The following is a 24864-nucleotide window of genomic DNA, read 5'->3' on the forward strand; positions in this document are numbered from 1 at the left end:
GGCCCGGCCCCGCCCCGGGAGCGGGAGCCGGGTTTCAGAGCCGCGGGCGGCGTGCGCGCTCTTCCCGGCGGCCGCGCAGGTGAGTGGAGCGCGAGGGGTGGGGCCCACGTGACCGGGGGAGGGGCGGGAGGACCCCGGGCTGGTGCGCGGTGGGGAGGGGGCCCTCGGGCGCTCTTGGCCCCTCTCTGCGCGCCCGGCTCCTCGGAGCCTCCCGGCGCCGCGCGCTCTCCGCTCAGCCCCGCCATTACCTGCGGCCGAGGCCGGACGCCGGCGCGGTAAGGGTGCGGGCCCGGGGAGAGAGGGGGCAGGGGGGCCCCTCGGCCCGCCTGGCTTCATCCCGCGGACACAGGTGCCGGCCGCGAAGCCGCGGTCCTTCCGGGCGCTGGGGTCCGGGTTGTCCCGACCTGGGCACGTCGGGCCCGACTTAGTTCCGGCCACCTTGGGGCGGAATCTTGAAAGACGAAGAGTGGTTTTTCTGTCGGAATACTCACCTGGGTGGGCAGAGCAGAAGACTGGACGAGATAGGTGGGGGGGAGGGTGAAGCCCGAGCGGTGGCCTCGGGAGAGGCCCCGGGAGAGATGTTCGGTATCGGGGGGTCCTCGCTCGAGGGTCAAGTTAAAACCTCAGGGGCTTTCCCACCCCCTGGAACCCCAGAAACGTCTAAAATCTGCCCCTTGCTCGGGCCCTGAAAAACTTTAAAGCCCGCTCAGCATTGATTCTGTTGGTGTAAAGGTGACCGAGCTGGATTCCTGTAACACTTGGCTGGGGAGAACCGTTTCTCCTCCCACCTCTCTGGCTTCCCGAGAATTGTGTGCCAATAGAATGGAGTCAGGGCTCGGGGTGTGAACAGAACAAAGACTCGCTCGGGCTCAGCGTACTGATTCTAAGTGGACTCTCAATGATACCCTGAGAGATACTAGGGGTATCCAGATACTAAAGTGTGATAAAATACCACTGACTATTCCCTTCTAAAATCACATAATATGGTATTCTTCAAATTTGTAATTTTGGCTTTTTATTTAAACATTTTTTCATTTTTGGGGGGTAGGTAATTAAGTTTATTTTATTTTTAATGGAGTACTGGGGATTGAACCCAGGACCTCGTGCATGCATGCACTCTACCACTGAGCTTATACCCCCCATCATGTAAACATTGATAAGGAGATCTAATTCAAGTAAGCCACTTTTCACAGTTGAGAATGAATTAAGCTCATTACAGTGAAGTGCGCTTTTGCCAATGTGTTAAAGTAAGCAACTGGTATCCTTTAAATGCATGTATACAAAAGATATTCAAAGCTATGTAAAACTTGCTAAAGTTATTTGTTGTGCTTTTGCCTCTACTTTTTTTTTAGGGAAGTGTATTTCAAGAGCTATAATAATACTAAGCATTCCTAGAACTTAAATTTTTTTAATCAACATGTAAAGAGAGAAAAGATGAAAGTAATTGCTAATTGTTATCATTTATAGAAAATTTTTATACTCGTTTTTTTCCTCTTAGTTTGCACTGGGCACCCTGCTGTCACTCACAGTTAATTCTGTAAAATTGAGGTGCCCCATTAGAAGAACCGAGAATTTTGACCCCTTCTCCATTTCCACCCAGGTGACTGTATCTAGTCTGTGATAGGATATACTCATCTGTGGGTAGACTGCCTACTTGATATCTCCACTTGGACTTCTAACAGGTATCTCAAAGTCTCTTCAGGCTGCTTCTCCCAGGTCTACACTGGAGGGATGGAGAAATGTCGCAAATCAAATGATCTGATGTCTGGGATTTGCCTTAAAGTAATCTATTGACAGAAGGAATAAGGTCAGGGGTATAGTTGAAACAAGACTGGTCATAAGTTGATAATTATTGAAGGTGGTTGATGGGTACATAAGGGCTGAAAATACTATTCTTTCTACTTTTATTATGTTTGAAATTTTCTATAATAAAAAATCTTAATTTTCTATACATTTGACCTCACTGTCTCCATTGCTACCATTATGGTCCATTGGATTACAGTTGACTCTTGAACAACACAAGTTTGAACCGTGGGGGTCCACATTTCAGCAGTTCTTTTCAGTAAATATGCAGTACAGTATTACATAGCCCGCAGTTAGTTGAATCGATGGATTCGGAGCCACTGAAGAGTACTGACTGTAAAGTTATACTTGGGTTTTTGACTGCGAGGAGCATTGGTGCCCCTAACTCTCACACTGGTCAAGGGTCAGCTGTATTTTGGTGGCCTCCTAGCCAGGCAGTCTCCCTATTTTTGCCCTTTTCTCCTGGAATGTACTCTGAACACAGCATCCAGAGTGATCCTGTTAAAAGAAGTCAGATGGTGTCAGCCCTCCACTCAGAACCCTCACTCCCAATGGAAGCCTAAATCCTTTTAATGATTTTCAAGCCCTCAGGATTCAGATGGCCTCAGTTCTACTACTCGCCCTCTCACGCACTCTGCTGCTGCCACACTGGCCTCCATGCCTTAATAGTCCTGGAACATGCCAGGCACTCCTGCCTTAAGGCTTTTGCACTAGCTGTTCCATCTACCTGGAACACTTCCCCTGATACCTGCCCGGCTCCCTCCTTCATCTCCAATTCTGTGTTCAGATGTCATGTTCTCTATGAAGACTTCCCTGGTCAATCTATTTAAAAGTATAATACCCTGTCCACGCTGCACTTCTTATCCTCCTTCTTAACTTTGTTCCTTGGCATCCAGTATACTTCACTTGCCTTATCTGTCATCTGTCACCCCCCACTGGAATTTAAGCTCCATGAAGGCAAGGATTTCAGTCAGCTTTTTTCACTGACACATCTTCAGCAAGCCTGGTGCAGAGCAGGTGATCAGTAAATACTTGTTTACTGTACTCAGTAAATACTTACCCATTTTACAAAGGAAAGTTTCCTTAGGAATTTCTAAATTGTTCAACACCATATAGCTGGGATTACCAATTTTAATTTTGAGACATTTACAGTGCCAGGTACAGTGCCATGTGCCCAGCGAGTCTTCAGTAAATACTTAAAAGCAGTTTAAGGGGGAGGATATAGCTCAGTGGTAGAGTGCATGCTTAGCATGCACGGCGTCCTGGGTTCGATCCCCAGTACCTCCACTAAAAATAAATAAATAAACCTAATTACCTCCCCCCTAGTAAGTAATTTTCAGAAATAAAGGAGTTTGAGGGAGAAATTCATTGTACCTTAAACCTAGCAGTTCATTAGCAAATGTATTCCCTCTTTTTGTATAGGTGTTCAGGTCATTGATTTCATGAAGGAAATCGACAGGTTTAATAAAAAGTGGGGTTTTTTTCTATGCTTTATTTTTCAGGTGGATTGAATACCCTCTAAGATACTTTCTGAGTCTCTCTGTGGCAACAGCAAGTCACCTTTAAATAATTGCTCCGGAAAGAGTGATACATCCATGGCCATTGCTGTGGCTCTGTGTTGTACTTCAGGGAATCTTAACCTTTGGTGATTTTTTTTTTCTCTGAGAATTCAATTTTTAAAATCTAGTATCAAGTGTTACCGTTTTAAAGTGGAAGAAGCAACTCCTCTAAAGAGACTTCCCGAGTTAGGAAGGAAACGGGCTCTCCACTCCCTGTGTTTATCAGACTGCTTCTCCTGAGCCATCCCGGAGCAGACTTGAGTTAATGAAAGTGAAGAGTATTTGCTGACCCATCAAATTTTGGTATGCTCAGACTCTTAAATATTTTGATTTAGATGTTTGAGGAAAGGACTGTACTTGGAATGTGTTAGCATCCTGTATTGTTAACATTTAGTCTCATTTTTGGTTTTTTACATTTTGTTGTTTAAAGGGCTCATAGATAAATTAGACTTAACAAATGTTTTCACCCAGAGCTAAGATTTTGATTGCCCTTAAAATCTCATAGACTGATGACTATATCCCTTGCTAACATTGTTACCTATGTTTAAAATCTACACATTTATGTTACCATTTTTATATGTCATAATAATTCGAAATTATATTGGTTTTCTGAATATGATCATTTGCTACTAAGTGCATAAAATCAGCATCATTGAAAGATAAATAACTAAGCATAAGTGATAACTTTAGTCTTGGCCCCAGGTGTGAACATCACAAATGTCTTCAAATGACGGAGGAAGATCCAGGAATCTGGACAGGCGCTACGATGAGGTCCCAGGGGACTTGGACTATCAAGATGGCACCATAAGAACCTTGCAGACTCTTCACGACAGCGAGCTGGCCGTGAGCGCTGATCCGTTGCCACCACCCCCTCTCCCATTACAGCCACCATTCGGTCCAGACTTCTACTCAAGTGACACGGAGGAACCGGCCATAGCTCCGGATCTCAAGCCTGTAAGGCGCTTTGTCCCCGAGTCCTGGAAGAACTTCTTCAAAGGGAAGAAAAAGGACCCCGAATGGGAGAAGCCGGTGGCAGACATCAGATACATCTCGGATGGAGTGGAGTGTTCACCTCCAGCCTCTCCTGTGAGACCAAACCACCGTTCAGCCGCCAGCTCCTACGAAGATCCTCAAAGAGGGTCAGAAGGCATCTGTAATTCCCGGAAGGAGGCTGATGCCATGTTTCCCCATGATCCCTACGGATCTCTGGGGCGACACACACAGACAGCCCGGACATACAGTGAGCAGGTGGAGGTGTACAAGCTCAAGTATTCCTACATGAAGTCGTGGGCAGGCCTGCTGAGAATCCTGGGCGTGGCGGAGCTGCTCCTGGGGGCCGGCGTCTTCGCCTGTGTCACCGCTTACATTCACAAGGACAGCGAGTGGTATAACATGTTTGGCTATTCACAGCCCTACGGCATGGGTGGCGTCGGTGGCCTGGGCAGTGTGTATGGGGGCTACTACTACAGCGGCCCCAAGACCCCTTTTGTACTCGTGGTCGCCGGATTAGCTTGGATCACCACCATTATTATTCTGGTTCTTGGCATGTCCATGTACTACCGGACCATTCTTTTGGACTCAAACTGGTGGCCCCTCACTGAGTTTGGAATTAATGTCTCCTTGTTTATTTTGTATATGGCTGCAGCCATAGTCTACGTGAACGATACCAACCGAGGTGGCCTCTGCTACTACCCGTTGTTTAACACGCCTGTGAATGCAGTGTTCTGCAGGGTAGAAGGGGGGCAGATAGCAGCCATGATCTTTCTCTTTGTCACCATGATTGTTTATCTCATCGGAGCTCTGGTCTGCCTAAAGCTATGGAGGCACGAGGCAGCTCGGAGACACAGGGAATACCTGGAACAACAGGAGGTAAGGGATGTCACAGTCTTCGTTTTTTTCTTCTGCTGTTTACTCCCTCCTTAAATAGGTAGAGTTCTCAAAACAAATTTTGTTTGTTTTTGTTTTTGTTTTTTTTTTTTTTTGAATGATCTGAAGTTCAAACTGCCTCGCTTAGTATCAGACATGCTTTGACTGGGATAACCTGCTCTGGTGTGTCACTAGTTATAATGTTGCAAGTAGACACCAGATGTGTAGTGTAATGTGTAGTTTGTTGGTTGTGTTGTTGTCTGTCTGATACTTCAGGGGAAAATACAACTCCTGAATTTCTACAAAGAAGAATGATGACATATTCAGTAAAATAAACGTCTCATCATTAAAGTAAGTTTGAGAACAATCTTGATGCTTTAGTATGGCAAGACTTAATACAGAACAGAATTGTTCAGTTACAGGAAGAAAGTGATCGTTTAAATCTGTTATGATTTCGTCCCACTTTCTTCCGGTGAGTTGAATAACAATATAATGAACCACATTTGATTTTTTTTTTTTAAGTATTCAGAGGTTGAGTTATAATGAACATCCTCCATGAAAACTTACCCAGGCATTTTGATGTTTCAGCCTTATTTTGGGGAGATGAATGTGCCAAAATTAGAATGGGAGCCTTGCACTTATTTTTATTTCTAGGATTTAACTAGTTAAATATAAGAAGGAGAAAGAGGAAAGTTAATAATAATAATGATGATGATGATCATAATACCTGGAGGATAAAGTTATTTAAAGTTGTATTTAAAAAAATTTTTTTGAATGTTAGCAAAAATGTTAGGATATATTCTGCTAGCTTCATTATACCCTGAAATAAGTCGATATTTTGCTTTCTTCTTCAAAGGAGGAGTATGTACTAGAATTTCCTATGCCTCAGAAAATTTATTACCTTAAATATTTTCTTAAGTCAGCTATACCATGCAAATTACCCATCCCACACACACACACTTTTCCAAAGACTTCCTAGATACAATACATTAGCACATGGTATATATTGGGCAAAACTTTAGCTTAGAATGAAATCCAGTCCTTATTTACTCAGTAACCTGTGTATTTACTCACTGACCTGTGTATTTTGTTTTTAATCTTATGCATAACAACAGCAAAACCTGACTAATATTATAACAGGTACCTTATGTGTTCTACAGAGAACCTCAACATGTTTCAATGGGGTCCATGCTCTAGTGATATAAAATATATTTATCTTACTAGAACTTGAAATAAATTCAAGTGGTTTCTAAAAATTTATCTCAGCACTGTAAGCATATTTCTTAAATTTACATCTGTGTATACAAAGTAAGAAACTTTAAATTCCAATCTGTGTGAAATCCAAATAGTGAAACACATACTTCCTCATAATTTTATGTAAATTTAATCTCAGAGCTCTTAATGTCATTTCAAATTCTACATGAATGTGACTATAATTATCAACGTAATACTTTTATTTCCTTTCCCTTTCTCAACGAAAACGTGTTTCTATAAGACTTTGCATAATGGGTGATTAGACTTGAATCACTTCTGATGCCTGTTCATGTGTTTCTGTAACTTCCTAGATACTACAAGATGTGATGGCATGTGACTTTTTTCTATTAATTTTACAATGTAACCGTCCCAAACTCTTGTGCAAGGTAGTGAGAGCTGAGAATAAATACAATACAATCTCTAGGAAATTCAGAGCAACTCACTTAAGAGTCGCCACCATCTCCTTATTGCCAGCTCTGCCCTCGGCTCCTGGTTCACAGGGAATCACAGTCATCCCATCAAAACGTGGCCAAAAGAGTAGGAGGAGCATCTGTGAGGTAGCGAATCAACAACTATAAAACTGAGATTGGGCTATAAATGCAGTTGGACGAAAATAATTAGCAAAGTAGCTTCACACCTTTGAAAAAATCATTTTAACTCTTTTTGTTCCAGATAAGTGAGCCATCGTTGCCACTGAAAAGGAAAATGGTAAGAATAAAGTTCACGTTATATTTGTCTCTAGGTTTGTTAAATGATTTTCCTGCTTGTCTGTAAAATATAGAGTAGATCATCTGTCTATAAACGTGTATATTATATTATATTATATTATATTATATTATATTATATTATATTACATTGAGTTCCTGATAGGACTATCAGCTTTTTCCTAATGCTGAAAGGACCAAATTAGACAAGGCTATTTGTAGCTTCTTTTATCTTTGTTAGATGGAAGCTTATGCAAGTGAACATAGTTGGTTCTCCTTATGTATGTAAATTAAAATTTTTTTTAATGAAGATGATTCTCCCAAATTTTCTTCAGTCTCTTTAAAATTCTTCACCATTCTTTCCTATCCTTTTCACCTTGCTTTCAGATGATGAATTTTGCTGTGTCAGGAAGAAATCCCTATTCCAGATTTACTAGCTGCATGACAGTATGCAGATATTTAACCTTCCTACGCTTTGGTATCTTCATCTGTAAAGTTGGAAGAATAATAAATTCTACCTCATGATTTTACTTGAGAGGATTCGATGAGATGCTGTTACTGTAATTATTTACATATATGTAATAATTTTATATATCTTCATCATAATTTTTACCTCACTGAAAAGTTCTTTTTTAAGATTTGAGCATTATTTCCAACAAGAGGTTAAGAGTACACCCTTTGTGTTTGTTTGTTTCTTTGAAAAGGTAGTATATTCCCCTGGTTCCCAATTCTAATGGGTCTCTGTTACAAAGGCTCCTCTCACTCCTGTCCCTTGGCTTCCCAGTTCTCCCCCGGAGGCGACCAGTGTTACCAGTATCTTGTGTTTCCTCTCAGAAGTGTATATTTGCTTTATTCCCCCATTTACACAAACAGTAGCATACCATGCATACTGTTATGTCCCTTATTTTTTTCACATAACAGTATGTTTCTAAGATGCTTCCTTACTAGAATATGAAAAACTGCACTCTCTGTTTACAACTACATAGTATTGCACTTTATGGATGTACCATAATTTATTTAACCGTATATTAACATGAAGGTTGTTTTCAGTCCCTCCCTATTAAAAACAACGCTACAGTGAATAAGCTTGTACATACTTGAACGTATTTGCTTCCATATATGCACAAGTACACCTGAAAGATAAATTCCGAGAAGTGGATTTCTGGGTCCAAAGGGTTGTACGTTTCTGTTTTGACTGCAGATTGCCCAGTAGAAGTTCTACCTATTTCCACCCCCCAGCAGCACTATCAGCTTCCTCACACCCTGACCAACGCAGTGTTAGGAAATTTGTTGACATCTACCTGAGACGTGAAAAATTTTAGTACTAATGTAGTTACAATTTGCATTTCTCTTGTCAGGAGTGAGGCTGAGCATGTTTCATATGTTTGCATTTCTTTCCCTACTGTCTGTTCACATCTTGCCCAGTTTTTTTATTGGGTTGCTAATTTGTATAAGATCTTTTTTGTTAAGTGCATTTGTTTTGAAAATACTTTTGATGAGGTTCTTTTTAACTTTATTCTCTATGTTGTAACATACAAATACTATTTGAAAATGTTTTGTTGAAGTAAGGGATTTATGAAGTGGATGAACAACAGTCTGTCTAAGGGATCATGATTAATACGTCGGTGTCATCATTAATTCATCATTGAACAAACGTGCCAGTTAGGCTGTGGGCCAGTGATAGGAATACATCTAGGAGCATCATCTCCATTTTCCAGGGGCTTACAAATGCAGTGAAAAAGAAAAACACAGACAAAAGATGAGTAGAGTGTGACTGTGTGAGTGTGAGAGAGAGAGAAGTGAGCAAGAACTACAAAGCTAAACTAAATAACCTGCTTAGGGATTTATGTTTCCCTGACACCTCCTGGGAAATCAATTTATGGGTGATACTGTCTCAAAGTCATCATTGCTAATTGGTCAAAGCATCTTTTGGGATCTGTAATGAGCCACGGTTTTTGAAGGGTCAGTTGCATTGATTTCTGACACGTATATGAAATCATCTGAATTACAGCTGAGCTTTGCTGTGGTTTTCTTGGATATCCACAAGTCTTTAGAAATCAAGAGATATCTGACCAGTCCTGACTGACCAGGCATGGGACAAGTGGGGCTGATATTAGCTCCCCTGCAGAATCCTGAGGTGTGTCTCTCTCACAAGGCAGTGTAGACCTAGTGCTGCAAACCTGTACACTTTAAACATTGTTCATACAATTAGAATGATACTGGTTAGGTTTGTGTGTGTGTGGCTTTTTGGTTGTTTGCTTTTATTGTACTTTGTTTTATTTAGTTTTTAATTTTTTAAATTTTTTTAAAATAAAGGTACTGAGGATTAAACCCAGGACCTCATGCATGCTAAGCACACATTCTACTACCGAGCTATAACCCCACCCCCTGTACTTTGTTTTAAATTCCTAATTACCATATGTTTTAATTTGCTTTAACTGTTCATTTATTTATTCAACATTTATTGCATCAGGATAGACATTTCAGCTAGACTTGTTCTAACTCAGTGGTACTAATTACCAGAGTAAGCAAAATATATGCTCACTTTTAAGCTATCTAAAATATACATATCAGATATCCCTGAAACTGATAAAAAGTAGCTGCCTTTAGGAGGGCAACTGGCTAATAGTAGGTGGACAGGTGAAGAAGGAGACTTATTTTTCATTATGAACCATTTTGGATCTTTTGAATTATATGTCATGTCTCTATGTTACCTATTCAAAATTTTTTAAGTTTTAAAAAAGTCAATATTCATTTCAAATACTGAGATAAGCAATATAAGGCTGATGTTTAAATAATTAATAACATTGGCCCTTTGTTTGAAATAAAAGTGCAAATTCCCTAACTCACCCTGTGGCTGCCTTCCAGTGTCAGTACGGATATGTGAGTTTGACCAAATGGAGGAAGTGGTCTTCCAGTCTGGGAGCCGTCATAGGAGTGGCTTTGGCAGAGCATTGCGGATACTCATTCAAGATTGCCATACTGCTATGACCCACTAGTAAATCCCACTCCCTCAGAGAGACTGACTAGGAAACTCCTAAATTTTGGCCTGGCCAGTAATAACAGCCATTGCTACATCATAGCCCTGCAGGAGTCCTATAAAATAGTGCTCACTTCTTGGAAAACATTGAACTTAGTGGAACTTTGGTTTAGAAGATGGATCTGGATTAGAAAGATTGTTCATTGTTCATAATGGAAAAGAGGCCTAAAAACTCGCATATAAGGAAATCCACTTCCTGAAAGTTGACACTCTTGTTAGCAGGTGATATCAAAATCTGAAGTCAGGTGTTAACATCGGGAACTATGTTTCAGAACATCCCTGGGGCATAGGGGAAGGCTCTGCCTTGTGGGGGTTAAGGGTGGTGTGCACACTGCAGATGTTGACTGCGCAGCACCAGCTGGACGGGGCTGTCTTACTGAGCTGCAGTGTGGCAGTGACACGGCCATGGGACCATTCCTGGCCAGGATGGAATTTCTGGGCTTCCTGGTCAGTCCCTGAGGCAGTGGGATTTACCGATGGGATCAAGTGCTGAGTAAAATCAACCTGAAAGACTTGGCTGAATTAAAGAAGTTTGCCCCAAATGATAGGGTGGTCTGCGACATTGTTTGATGAGAATGTGGCTGGTGCAGCCTCCGCAGGTGGAATGGGATTAGGAAGATCTGGAGAGTTCCAGGTACGCCTTTCAGGCTGCCCTAAAAGGCTGGTGCCCCATATGTCCAGGGAGTGTTACAGGGTCTCGGCTCCTGAGAGGTCCTGGAGTAATCAGGAATATCCTTAGTGGAGTTACAGTCCCATTCCAAAGACTCCTTTGAAAATCATATTAGTCCAGTTAATTTCTACTCTTTCAAGATAAGGGAGCTGAATGCAAAGAGCATCCTTTCAACGCCGCCTTTTCCTGGGAAGGGGGTCCCTGTGGACCAACATATGCAGGTGTATTCAGAGGTAGAGGGCATCTCATGACTGAATTGAGGAATCCGTGTTGCACTTACCAATGAGAAACCTTATGGGAAAGACTGACTCTCCAGCTTCTCGTTGGGTATGATTTTCCCCTGCTTCCTTCCCAGTTCTCAGAAGGGAGGAATTGGCCGGCTGCCACAGGTGAGGCAGTGTGGTGTGGTAAAGAGAAAGTAAACTTTGGAATCAGGCAAATCTGAACTTGAGTGCTACTGGCTTTGTGAGTCTGGGGAGGTTGCTTATGCTCTTTGAACTTGTTTCCTGTCCCCTGTTTGGGACTCTGCTAGGCTGTCCCTTCTTGTTTTGTATTTTCATGAATATAATTTTTAAAAAGCAAATAAGATCATTTTAAAAAGAAGTAATATACAGACACAAAGTAAGATCAGAGATAGAAACAAATTCTAATAAGTCCCTAAGTGTTGAGCAAATTTCTTTTCTCAATTTGAAAAGTCAGCATCTAATCTGGGCATCAAAGGTTTTGGTGTGGGTTGGGGATCAGGGGCCTGGGCATCGTTACAGCATATGCTCAAAGGGGGAGAGTCAGAAACTGGACAAATGCACACTGGAAACGCATGTCTGGCTCTCCCCATTTTTCTACCTTGACAGCATATTCATTCAGCTCATTTTTAATTTGAAAAGCTTAGTAATTATATCCATAGCATTACTTACCCCATGGCTTAATTACTTTTTCTTGCCTCACAGTAAAGCTTTTCTGATATTTGCTGACCAGGGTAGTTTTTCTAGATGCAGAGAGGTCATATGAGTTCTGGGTGTGTTTGTAATGAGGAATACTGTTTGGGAGTGGTGTGATCCAAGGCGGGGCCAACTGCAAGCCTAGGAGGTTTTAATTTTTTCTCTCATCTAGTTCTTGATTTCTTTTCTCCTAATAGTTTTCTGAACTGATGATCAGTGAGGTTCACCCAAAAAAAGTGAAAGAAAATGTTAAGAGCATGAAAAGAAAACAAAACAACCACAAAAACTGTAAAGCAGATGAAACAGTCTGTGGAAATATTTTGACTTCTTAGAATAACTCTCTTTTTAATATGAAAAGGTAAATCTTGAAATTAGGGACGGGTAAGGAAAATGAAGAGTTTCTGCTTGAGAAACCTTTGCCTAGAGGGAAAAAACTTTACCTAGCGGGGAAAAATCTCATATGGACTCTCTGCCCATGGTGACTACCTGGAGAGGGTCCTGGTTTAGACTGGGAACTCCAGCTGGATGTCCAGGGCTGCTGCTCTGCAGGGTCAGGGTCCTCCCTGCCGCTCTGCAGGCAGCCGCATGAGAAACAGCTTGTTAAATATTCAGAAGCTAAAAAAGGATGCCGTGAAATAGAAATCCACTTATTTAAGCCAAAAAAAGATTCCCCTAATTTTAACGCCATCATTTATTTTCAAGGTTAAACATATAACAGCTCATTAGGATGAAGAAATGGCATGAGCAGCAGGGAACAAAGCAGAATAGGATAGTAACCTCAGAAAGTTTTCTGAAATACTCTCATTTGATCTGCTTTCCTCTGCGTTTTCTGCTTCCCCCCTCACATTCTTGCCACTGGGGGCCCATGGAGAGCCGTCCTTTCTGTTCCCAGGTGGTCTGGTTTCCCTTCCACCTAGTTCGGTGGGCACAGGCTTCTTCTCTTGGTAACCCTCCCCAGGGCGGGTCCACAGCCTCCCCGTCTCATCTGTCTAACCCGCAGCTGTATTGTGTGGTGAGTTAACAGCTGGTGGTTTCTAGAATGAGCTAATGTTAAACCAGACCTCTGAGGCAGCCTCAGAGATAGAGAAATCAGGAAACAGGATTTTAAAAGCTGCCTGCCAAGGTAAAGAGCAAGGTTTTAAAAGTAGGAAACTACTTTCAATATCTTGTAATAATCTCTGATTTAAAAAAAATAATATATATATATATCTGAATCACTATGCTGTATACCAGAAACTAACACAACAATGTAGATCAACTATACCTCAATAAAATAGATAAATAAAAATAAAAAATAAAATCCTTTTTGATATTTTGTTTTCAGTGAAGTAGGGGCCCTCCCAAGCCACTCAGTTTAGTCAGCAAGTTTACTTCAGCTAGCAGGGACTGAAGGCCCACAGGCTGAGTGGAGGGAGCTTCCCTCCACGTCATGTGATTGACAGGCCCAAGCAGTATGGCACTGTCCACCCTGCCATCACAAACTCATTTCCATCATGCTAACAGGGCTTCAGAGATCTTTAGGGTTGAGCGATATACATTTAAGTAAACCGGTTTCCTCCTGTTGCTCTTGTAAAGAATCATCAAGCCAAAAAGTTCTGGGTTTTAGTCGTGGCTTTTCCACTTCATAGCTGTGAGACCTTGGAGAATTTACTTAACCTCTCTGAACTTTGCTCCTTTGTGTGTAATATGGAAATCCCTCTCCCCAGCATCCACCAGCCTCACCAACTTGGCTGGTGTTGTAGGTGCTGCCCAGAGGAGTCCCCAGTCAGTCTTTTCCCAGCCTCAAAGCCGAGCATCCATCTCAGCCTGCCCCTTCTGGAGTGGGCTCCCCTGTGTCTTCCTCTCGTGCGGCCCTTCTGTTGGTTATTTCAGCTCTTAAGTCTCGTCTTCCAGTGCTTCCTCTCTGGGCCTTTTTGTCTTGTGTTCTTTCCCCATCCTTTAAATGCACCATTTTTCCCCCCACTATGGAGACCTCTAGGAGCTCTCCAGTTTAGGAGCCAGGTGACTTAAACCACCACCTCCAGCATTCTCCTGGACCTCTTCAGGGATGCACAGGTTAAGAGCACTGGGGGAGTAAAGACACCCACCACCCTTGCCTTGGATTTGCTTGCTCTCCCTTTCAGATGATGAAACAGCATGACTCATTTCCCTTTCTGACCTACTTAGTGGCTTCATCCCAAATTCCTGGTATCACTTTTTCTCTTTCCATTTAAGTAGCCATGTTGCATTTTTATCCCTGCGTTTCTTATTTTGAACTACATTTTCTATTCTTTTACAGTTTGTTGAGGTATAAATCTTAAAGTACTTAAAGACACATTTACCATTTTGTCATCTACCTTTGATGATCCCATGATTGAGATTGGAGGGTGTCTCATCCATTATGTATTCTCACATCTCAGTGTGGTTCCCTTAACTATCACAAAAGCATTCAGAAGGACTTTGCAACTTTAAATACGTAATTCTGAAGGGAAATGTTGATTGCTGTCTCCATTTTTCTTCCTCCTGCCCCTACTCCTCAGTTGTCTCCTAAGAGTAGATTAGGTTATTGTTTTCTTTTCCTTCTGCCTTTGTTTAAAATAAACTCTTCTTTTCTTCCCTAACTGTAGTGTGAAATGCCCACCTGTGGTGACAGACAGAGAGACCAAGAAGTTAATTGTAAAGAACTGAAAGCCACAAAGATGAAACCTGAGCTACTGAGTGGACACATTCCCCCAGGCCACATCCCTAAACCCATCGTGATGCCGGACTATGTGGCGTGAGTGTCGTCTAAATCCTTCTTCAAGGGAGAAATAGGTTCCATTCGGGCTTTTCATTTTTCTGTTTGTCTCCAAGTTAATACTCTGCTTAAAGTCATTTATATTTTAACAGTGGTGTGTTTCCTGAGAGGTAGCATGTTGAAGGTACAATACGGTCACTAAGGAAAAAGCTAATAAGCTGAGTTTCCATTCCTCTTGTTTTTGTGAAAAAGTTATAACTTTGGTTTATTTTTTTCCCTTCCAGTTTTATTGAGATATAATTGACCTACAGCACTGTATAAGTTTAAGGTGTACAATCATAATGATTTGACTTCCATGCATCACGAAATGATTATCGCAGTAGGTTTAGTGAACATGCATCATCTCATACAGATACAAAATTGAAGAAACAGAAAAAGATTTTTTCCTTGTGATGAGAACTCTTCGGATTTACTCTCTTAGCAACTTTCATATGTAACATTAGCAATGTTAATTATATTCATCATGTTGTACATTACATCCCTAGTACTTATTTATCTTTTAACTGGAAGTTTATACCTTTTGACCACCTTCTTCCAACTCCCTCTTCCCCCTACCCTCTCTACCTCTGGTAACCATAGATCTGATCTCTTTTTCTATGAGTTTGTTTTTAAAGTATAGTTGACCTACAACACTGTGTTAGTTCCTGGTACACGACACAGTGATTTGATATTTCTATACTTTCAAAATCATCACCATGAAAGTCTAGTTGTAATGTGTCACCATACCAAGATATTACACACTGTATTTCCCACACTGTACATTTTGTACTTGTGAATTCATTTATTTTGCAACTGAAAGTTTGTACCTCTTAATCTCCCTTACCTATTTCTTTACTTCTGCCACCCCCTTCCCCTCTGGCAACCACCTATTTGTTCTCTGTACCTATGAGTCTGTTTCTGTTTTGTTAATGTTTGTTCAATTGTTTTGTTTTTTAGACTCCACATATAAGTGAAACCATACAGTATTTGTCTTTCTCTGTTTGACTTATTTCACTAAGCATAATACCCTCTAGGTCCATCCATGTTGCTGCAGATGGCAAGGTGTTATTCTTTTTTATGGCTGAATAGTATTCCATTCAGTCACTCTATCTCGAACATTTATTCCATTTACATTTAAACTAATTATTGATAGGTATGTACTTATTGCCATTTTGTTAATTATTCTGGAGTTGTTTTTTTGTTTCGTTCTTCTTCTTTCACTCTCTTCCCTTGTGATTTGATGACTATCATTAGTGTTATGTCTGGGTTTCTTTCTCTTTTTTGTATGTGTATCTGTTACAGATTTTTGGTTTGTGGTTATCATGAGGTTTATATACATGAGCAAACTATGTATATATGTGATTATTTTAAGTTGCTGATCTCTTAAATTTGAATATATTTTAACAGCTTTACATTTTTGCTGTCCATCCCCAACATTTACTGTTTCTGACATCAAATTTTACATCTTTTTGTTTTGTGTATCCCTTCACTACTTACTGTTGATATAGATGATTTTATGACTTTTGTCTTTTAACTTTCCTACTAGCTTTATACAGGGTTGACTGACTACCTTTACTGTATATTTTCCTTTATCAATAAGATTTTTTTAATATAATTTTCATATTTCTAATTGTGGCCTTTTCTACTTAGAGGAGTTCCTTTAACATTTCTTATAAAGCTGGTTTGGTGGTACTAACTCTTTTAGCTTTTGCTTGTCTGTTAAACTTTTGATCTCTCCATCAAATCTGAATGAAAGCCTTGCAAGGTAAAGTATTCTTGGTTGTAGGTATTTCCTTTTCATCACTTTAAATACATTATATCATTCCCTTCTGGCCTGCCGAGTTTCTGCTGAAAAGTCATAAGATAGCCTCATGGGAGTTCCCTTGTACATAACTTGTTTTCCTTTGCTGCCCAAGTCAGGGAAGTTTTCAGCTATTATGTCTTCAAATATGTTCTCTTCCCCCTTCCTCTCCTTCTCCTTCTGGGATCCCTATAATGTGAATGTTAGTATGCTTGATATCATCCCAGAGGACTCTTAAACTGTCCTCATTTTTATTTTTAATTCTTTTTTCTTTTCAGCTTGGGTGACTTCCACTGCTCTGTCTCCCAGTTCTGTATCAGCTACTTGACTGTTGATTCCTTCTAGTATATTTTTCCTTTCAGTTATTATATTCTTCAACTGTGTTTGTTCTTCTTTTTATTTTCTCACTCTGTTTAAAACTTCTAACTTCTCACTCAGTTCATTCTCATCTAGGGTTCTCTGAACATCTTTTTGTGGAGATGGGTAGAGGTAATTAGGTTTGTTTGTTTGTTTTAATGGAGATAATGGAGATTGAACCCAGGACCTCGTGCATGCTAAGCATGTGCTCTACCACTGAGCTATACCCTCCTCACACTCCCTCACCCCTGGTTCTTTGTACATCTTTATGATCATTATCGGATAGATTGCCTGCCTCCACTTTACTTGATTCTTCTGGGATTTTCTCTTGTTCCTTCGTTTGAAACATATTTGCCTATAACCTCATTTTGCCTAATTCGCTGTTTTTATTTCTGTGTATTTGGTAGGTTGATTTTGTTTCTCCACCTTAGAGAAGTGGCCTTTTGTAGGAGACATCCTGTGCGTCCCAGCAGCACATTCCCCTCTTGTCACCAGAGCTATGTGCTCTAGGGGTGCCCCCTGTGAGGGCTGTGTGGGTCTTTCTTTGTGGCAGGCTGACTACTGTGGGTAGGCGTGACTGGCCCCAAGTCCTGTTGGTTGCTAGGCCCTGCTTTGTATGAAGGCTGCCAGCCACTGTTGGGTGGAGCCGGGTCACAGGGTTGCTGGCCGTAGAACCCAGGGGATTCCTGGGGCTAGTGCTGGTCCACTAATGGGCAGAGCTGGTTTCCAGGGTTGGTAGTTGCAGGCCTAGGGATCCCACATCTAGTGTCAGCCTGCTGAGTGAGACCAATTTGTGATATGGCTGGCTGTGGGATCTGAGATGTCCCAAAGCTGGTGTCAGTCCTGTGGTGAGTGGGGTCAGATCCCAGGGCAGCTGGCTGAGGGACCCAAAGTGTCTTGGAGCTGATATTGGCCTTCTGGTGGGTGGTGCCAGGGCCCAGGCTCTCAGGACTTCAGCCTGCTGGTGGGCAGGGCTGGGGCCCAGGGCATCCTGGAGCTCGTACCCGCCCCCTGGCTCATGGAGTCAGGTCCTGGGGTCTCTGGCTTCAGGGCCCAGGAATCCCAGAGCTGGTATTGGTCCTCTGGTGGACAGGGCCATGTCTGGGGCTGCTGGGGGTCAGGGTGTCTTAAGGCATCTGGCCTGCTGGTGGGTGGAGCTGTGTCCCCACCTGGCTCGCTGCTTGGCCTGAGATATCCCAGGACTGGTGCTGACAGGGTGATGGGCAGGGCCTGGTTCCAAAATAGAATCCTCCCTCTGGCTTGCCAGCACCAGTGTCTCGTGGTAGAACAAGCTCCCCAAAATGACACTTGCCAGTGCCAGTGTCTCCAGGGTGAGATCCTAGCCTTCTCCCTCTTGCGGAGGATCTCCAGGATCAGCAGAGGGGTCTGACCCAGGCTCCTTTCAAATTACTGCTTCTGCCCCAGGTCCTGGAGTGTGTGAGATTTTGTGTGTGCCCTTTAAAGGTGGAGTTTCTATTTCCCACAGCTCTCTGGCTCTCCCAAAAGTAAGCCCCACTGGTCTTCAAAGCCAGACATTCTGGGAGCTTGTCTTCCTGGTGCTGGGGATCCCAATGTGGCACTCAGATACCTCACTCCTTGAGGAGACCCTCTGCAATGGTAATTATCCTCCTGTTTTGGGGTCACCCACCCAAGGGTATGAATCTTAACTATACCGTGTTTCTGCCCTCCGTCTTGTTGTGGTTCCTTCTTTATATCTTTAGTTGTGGAAGATCTCTTCTGCTAGTCTTATGGTCGTTCTCATCAGCAGCTGCTCTGTAAATAGTTGTAGCTTTGGTGTGCCTGTGGGAGGAGGTGAGTTCAAGGTCTTCCTACTCCACCATCTGAGCCAAACCTCATCTTTATTTTTTTCTCTCAGGAAATACCCTATGATTCAGACAAATGACGAACGAGAACGCTATAAAGCTGTGTTCCAAGACCAGTTTTCAGAGTACAAAGAACTCTCCACCGAAGTTCAGGCTGTCCTGAAGAAGTTGGATGAGCTGGATGCAGTGATGAGCAGATTGCCACATCGTTCAGAAAACCAGCAGGTCAGTGTCTGCAGCTGCGGGAGAGGAGCACTGACAGAGGAGGGATAACTCTAACCTGGTCTGAAATGTAGAGAAGGCACAACCATCTGCATCTGCTGTCTAGGAAAGTCATTTGAGATTTTGAGGGTGACAATTCAAATTATATAATTTATTGTCTTTTGCCTTCAATTATTAAGTAGTATTTTATTTTATTATTTAAGGAAAGTATAGATTTGCCTAAGATACATACTAAGTCAGTCAGGGTCCCAAAGGAGACAGCACACTTGAACTAAAATAATTTGAGAATGGCTTATTCACAACGGGGTGGACGGGGTGTAGAGCAGCCACCAGGGGCCATGCGTTCTGCAGTCACAGCCAAGCACTTAGGACCCCAGGCACAGAGAGCATGGTGGGTAAGGATGGAGAGGATCTGAAGCTGCAGACGTGAGCTGCGGGGCACATGCTTCAGACCAATGACCAGGTTTGTGGCAGAGAGGAAAACCAGGGTGGAGATGGCAGTCATAGGGGGCCTAAGCATTTTCTGTAGCGTTCTGTCTTTTTTTCCCCCCACATTTTAATATCTGGGAAATCAGGGTGCCCTCATAATCAAGGGCACTTTTTACCTGACAAACATTTTTTCATTGAGATATAATTCACATACATAAAATTCACTATTTTTAAGCGTACAATTCATTGGGTTTTAGTATATTCACAGAGTTGTATAACCGTTTCCACTGTCTAATTCTAGAACATTTTCATCACCATCCACCCGTCAAAAAATCCCCATACCCGTTAGCACTTACTCCCCATTCCCGCTCTCTCCAGCCACTAACAACTACAAATGTACTTTGTGTCTGTGTGGATTTGCTTATTTTGAACACTTCATATAAATGCAATGATATAATATGTGGGCTTTTGTGTGTGGCTTCTTTCGCTCAGCAGAACGTTTTCAGGGTTAGTCTATATTGTGTCAGGAATCAATACTTCATTCTTTTTTGTGGTGGAATAATAATATTTCACTGTATGAATATACCACACTTTCTTTATCTGTTTATCAGATAATGGACATTTGGGTTGTTTCCACTTCGAGGCTGTTATGAATAATGCTGCTATGAACATTCGTGTGCAATATCCTATTCTTCTGAAAGAGAATATAGTAATCTAATCTACTGTTTTGTACTTGAAATTGTTAAAACTTATACAGCATTTTTTAATAAATATCAAATTAATGTATGTATATATAATGTACATGCTATATATATAATATATGTACATGTTTTATATATATATTCTTCTCCTGAGACCTGTGTTAGTTGGGCATCTTTGTTTTGCCCAGACTTTTAAGTGTACATTTAGATGAGTTATAATTACAGGTTCTCTAAGCCAAATGTGTAGAGTAGTGACATTTTCCCAATCCCGGAGTGATGGAAAGGTGTTGGCTAAGAAACACCAGTACCAGGAAGCAGGTGAAATCCAGCAAATACTGCATGCAGGTCCAGGGTCATTTAGTACCATTTGGAAAACAAGCAAGGCCCACAGGTCCAGGAGGGGTGACCTCGTTTAGATGCCCTCAGAGGAGTGCAGGAAGGAAGGAGCAGGCTTCTGGCATCTGGATAGGTTGGGAAGAGCGAGCTAGTTGATGGACATGATGCCAAGAAACCTGACTGTGACGTGTAGTCCTTGAGCCTAGGCCTAGTGGTCTCGGTTTTGTAGGCTTTGTACGAGTGGGAGTGGGCAAGGGCTCAGGCATGTGGGTCTGCAGTTGGCATGGGAGGGTCCTGATTACAGCAGGTGCCGAGAGACTTGAGTCCTCTCATGGTTTTTCCACACAGTCTCAACAGTAGTCATTTCCTCTGGGTTTTAGCACGGCATGGCAAGTAAGTAGCCAAATGACACCTTTAGTCTCAGTGTCTCCTGCAGTCCTTATCTAAAGTAGAGATATTAATTGTGTCACAAAAGTTAACTTCGCACGGCCACAGGCTGAGCTTCACCATGGGCGGGAGTCTGCTAGCAAGGCTCATTCATTTCCCAGCGTGTCCCCAGGGAGATGTTTCTGAGCCCAGGGGGCCTGCTGGGAGGCACAGGTCTCACACAGACCTGCTGGTGCACCCTTGAAAAATTAAACTATCACATGACTTTTCTAAGCCCATAAAATAGGAGTCTTGCTGCTCAAGATAATCCCTCTGGTCCTCATCCTCTTAATTCAGCTTCTCTGACTGACCCTAGGACAGATCCTACAGCTCTCATCTCTGCCTCCATCTCCAGCACAGCTTCCCTGTCCCCAGACAACCAGTTTTACTCCCAGTCCCAGTTTACAGGACCTGTTAATATAGATGACGGCTAAATTACCAGGTTCATCTTGCTGCTGGCAAGCAATCACATCACAAACAATACTTATCATCTTAGTATGTAAGACATTGAAGAGTTAAAATATATTAGGAAAAGGATGTAGTTTGTGATAGAAAATGTTCTCAGGGGAAGCTTTTAGAACTATAAATCATTACATTTTGTTATTTATTTATTTATTAGCTTTACAGTGTTTGGTGATCTCTAAAACATAAATTTACTTGGATAAATGAGGGCATTGCTCTAGCCCCTTAACAAATTTCATATTTATTATGAAACTCAGTATAAATTTAGAAGGAACCTTGTATTAGCTATTTTCAAAAGTTAAATAGTCTCAACCTTTTGATCCTAGTACCTAGTAACTTGACAAAGAACTTGCCAGAGGGGATGAAAATTCTACTTGATAATGGCTAACGTGGTTATTATGTACCAGGCACTTTAGAAGAATTGTTTCAAGTAAGTGAGCCTTCTCACAGTGTTAGAAGGTAGTTTTAGTTATTATTTCTAATTTACTGATAGGGAAACCGAGTCTTAAGATAAAGAGCTTGCTCAGGATCATACCACCAGCAAGCAGTGGCACTGGGTCTCGGTCCTGGTTTCATGCAGGCAGGGCCCTTCCTTTCTTGTTCACACGGGGTCCCAAGGCCTGGCTGATAGTAAGCCCTCAAATATTTATCCAGTGAGTTGAATTTGTGTGTGTGTGTGAACATTTTCATGATAGTCTTAGGTAACCATTGTTTTCTATTCTCATGCCCAATGTACCCTGAGACATTCCTGAGATATGATTTGAGTAACTGCATGTATTTTCATTCACTTATTCAATGTATTATTTTTAGGAGCGTGAGAGGATTTCAAGAATCCATGAAGAGTTTAAGAAAAAAAAGAATGTGAGTAAAAGCATTTTCTTCTTCAGAGTATGTTCTTGCCCAGGTACAATGGTGACAACTGATAGACTTTAGATTCTTTTAGCTAAAGTCGTGTTTTTTTGTTTTTGTTTTTGTTTTTGTTTTTTTGTTTTTTTAAGATGTTACCTGTTAGGGGACGTGGGTGGCTGCTGAGTGCCTTTTCTCTCTGTCCTGAATACATGGTGCTGTGTCCTGATGCAGGAGCCCAGGGAAATGAGCGCCCACATAGAGCTCCCCACCCACACTTCATTCATTGCACAAATCTGGAGAGGCTGGAGAGAGCTTTTATTAATCCTTTCAATACTCACTATTTACTTTTTACTGTATTTTAAACTCAGCTCTCTACTTCCAACTCAACTGTGCTATGAATTAAAAACTGTTAAAAAAAAAATGAAGTCCACTAAAAAAAAAATGTAGAGTGCTTGCCTGTTGTTCTTGTTAGGCAGATGTTGAAATCTGCTACAGGAAAATCTGCTATGAAGGGTCATTTTCTGAGTGATGATGTATGTTTCTGTTTTTTGCTGAGGAAACCAGAGGCTGAAATAATAGCTTGGTTTCTTTTCCAGGATCCTACGTTTCTGGAAAAAAAAGAACGCTGTGATTATCTGAAAAATAAACTTTCTCACATAAAACAAAGGATTCAAGAATATGACAAAGTAATGAATTGGGATGTCCAAGGTTATCCTTAAAACTTATTTGAGACCACTATTTTTTATATCAAACTTCATATTTATTTCCTGTCTTGTTTATGCTGGTCTCTGTGCTAGAGAAGCAGAGGCCTCCTGAATCAGCTTCTAGTTGGTTTAGCTGGTACGCTGCGTTCAAACAGCATGTGATTTCAGACATTTCAAAACAAATTGAAGTTGACTAAGGGCCTTTACTAGGAGTGGAAGGAATTTTGTATTCATCTGTGCACAATTTATATTTATGTCGTTGAAGTTAAAATTGATTTGGAGATTGTATCCTTGTGGCGGGATGAACCAGTGAAGTATCAGTTCTGGTGCTGCCTTTTCCTTTCTCACTTAGGCTGGTTCCTGGGACTTTTCTAGGAGCAATTTCTCTTTTTAGCCAAAGATGTCATTTCTTCCCTGCAAAGGGGTTGGAATCAGAAATCAACATTTTCAAGCCTTATGATCTTGGGCAAGTTGCTTAATCTGTCTGTGCCTATTTCCTCATCTGTAAAATGGGGCTAATCATAGTACCTACCTCATAGGGTCGTTTTGAGGATGAAATGAGCTAGTATTCGCAGAGCACTTAGAAGAGAGCCTGGCACATTATCAGCACTGCGTTAGTGTTTGTGAACTATATAGACATCTGTGTGGAATGAATAAACTACCTAGAACAAGGAAGGGTCCTTAATGAGCAAGTCCAGCAGCTAACCCAAGGTCACGTGCCTCAGGACTTTCTTCTTTTGTGCTATAAATAACTCTTATACACACATAGTCTTAAGTAGATGCTTCCCTGTGGTCCTGTGCCCACCGGGGTCCAGCACGCTTTCTCCTCTTTAACTGGCATCACCAACCACGGATCTGCAGATCCCCACAGCCCAGCCATTTCTGTATAGCTCAAGTAGAAGGCTTGTGTGAATATTGTTGCCGTTTCTGTCCTGTTTAAACATCCATTCTAAGACCCTGTGATGTTATAGCTACTTAAAAATTTCCCTTTGATTTATTGGGATGTTTCATTGTCCCTAGAATTATCTTGGTTTGGGGGCTTTTTTCATGAGAAATGTTTTATTTTAATTAATATGATCAATGGACTGACTGCCTTTAAAAAGTTTTTTAAAAAATCATTGCTTTTGTGCATATTATCCATGACTCTATTGTATATTCTAAGAACTTACATTAATTCATTCCTGTGGCTTTTAAGGCCTCTTTCAAAGGAAAAATTGTATTTGCTTATGTCAACACTATTATTTGTTTATTATTATGTGAACATTGGAATGAAATATTCTTTTGAAATAAAATAATAATAATAATAATAATAAATTATTGTTTTTGGATCCTATTCAGCAGCATCTGACTTGCAGATAATTTCCTAGGTGTAGAGATAAAATTTCTGCTGAATATAGCTGCCATTCAAACAATTAATGGTCAAAAGACTTTCTAAGGAGATGAAACCAAAGAAAAGCATGTGGAAAAGCAAAGGCATAAAACGTATCGGTTACTGAACAAACTTCCTAGTTTTTCTTTGTCAATGAAATCTTATTAGTGTTTATTGTGAATATTTTAATTCCATGGTTCTTAGACTATGCATAGTTCTCAGACTACGAGTCTTAAGAGGTGATACCTAGGGACGTGTGAGACCCCCTCTAGGAACGCCCCCCCCCCCAGACTAGGACAGCTTCGCTTTCTGTTTTACCTATCGGGGCCCCATATTAACATTTCACTTAAGAAGAGCTCCAGTGCTTTAAAAAAATGATGAAATAATACCATTTTGGTAGACTGTAAAGAGTTAGATTAATATTGAAATGAAGTGTTAAGGAAATTTAACTTTGTGAAACTTTATTTTACTACAGTTGTAAATGTTAATCTTTGAAAACCAGTGTTGTACTGCTGACTTTTACAGTTTTTATGTCCATACCCAGGCATATTAAAGTGTCATTTACCTCTTGTTTTGTGTGTGTCCTTTGTTGTTTGCTTTTTTGGCATTCCTGAGTTGACTGGACACGTTCTTGAAAATATTTTCCATTATCAGAAAATAAACTGGAAAGTCATTGAAAACAGGTCATGATGTTCAGGTGACTATTTCCTCCTCCCCCATTATTTGCAAGAATTCAAAGTCAAGGCCACTGCTGGTTTCCTCAGGTTGCCGTAACCAAGTACCAGAAGCTTAAAAC

General features: G+C 41.4%; 1 protein-coding gene across 5 annotated transcripts; it reads left to right on the forward strand.

Annotated features, from left to right (window-relative positions):
* Positions 1-10: 10 nt before the first annotated feature.
* On the forward strand, positions 11-24639 carry MARVELD2 (MARVEL domain containing 2). 5 transcript variants are annotated; one of them, XM_074359298.1, is made up of 8 exons: positions 122-275; positions 3306-3665; positions 4053-5231; positions 7155-7190; positions 14441-14589; positions 18624-18795; positions 21957-22007; positions 22592-24639. In XM_074359298.1, the coding sequence occupies exons 3-8, from the start codon at positions 4080-4082 to the stop codon at positions 22712-22714; spliced, it is 1683 nt and encodes a 560-aa protein (XP_074215399.1). In that variant the 5' UTR covers positions 122-275; positions 3306-3665; positions 4053-4079; the 3' UTR covers positions 22715-24639. The 5 variants fall into 5 exon arrangements, with proteins under 5 accessions (XP_074215402.1, XP_074215399.1, XP_074215390.1 ...); XM_074359289.1 differs by having other exon boundaries at positions 4065-5231; XM_010949330.3 differs by lacking the exon at positions 122-275 and adding an exon at positions 1626-1682 and having other exon boundaries at positions 4065-5231.
* The last annotated feature ends 225 nt before the right edge of the window (positions 24640-24864 follow it).

The sequence above is a fragment of the Camelus bactrianus genome, chromosome 3 (assembly GCF_048773025.1).
Source record: "Camelus bactrianus isolate YW-2024 breed Bactrian camel chromosome 3, ASM4877302v1, whole genome shotgun sequence".
Taxonomy (NCBI): Eukaryota; Metazoa; Chordata; class Mammalia; order Artiodactyla; family Camelidae; genus Camelus; species Camelus bactrianus.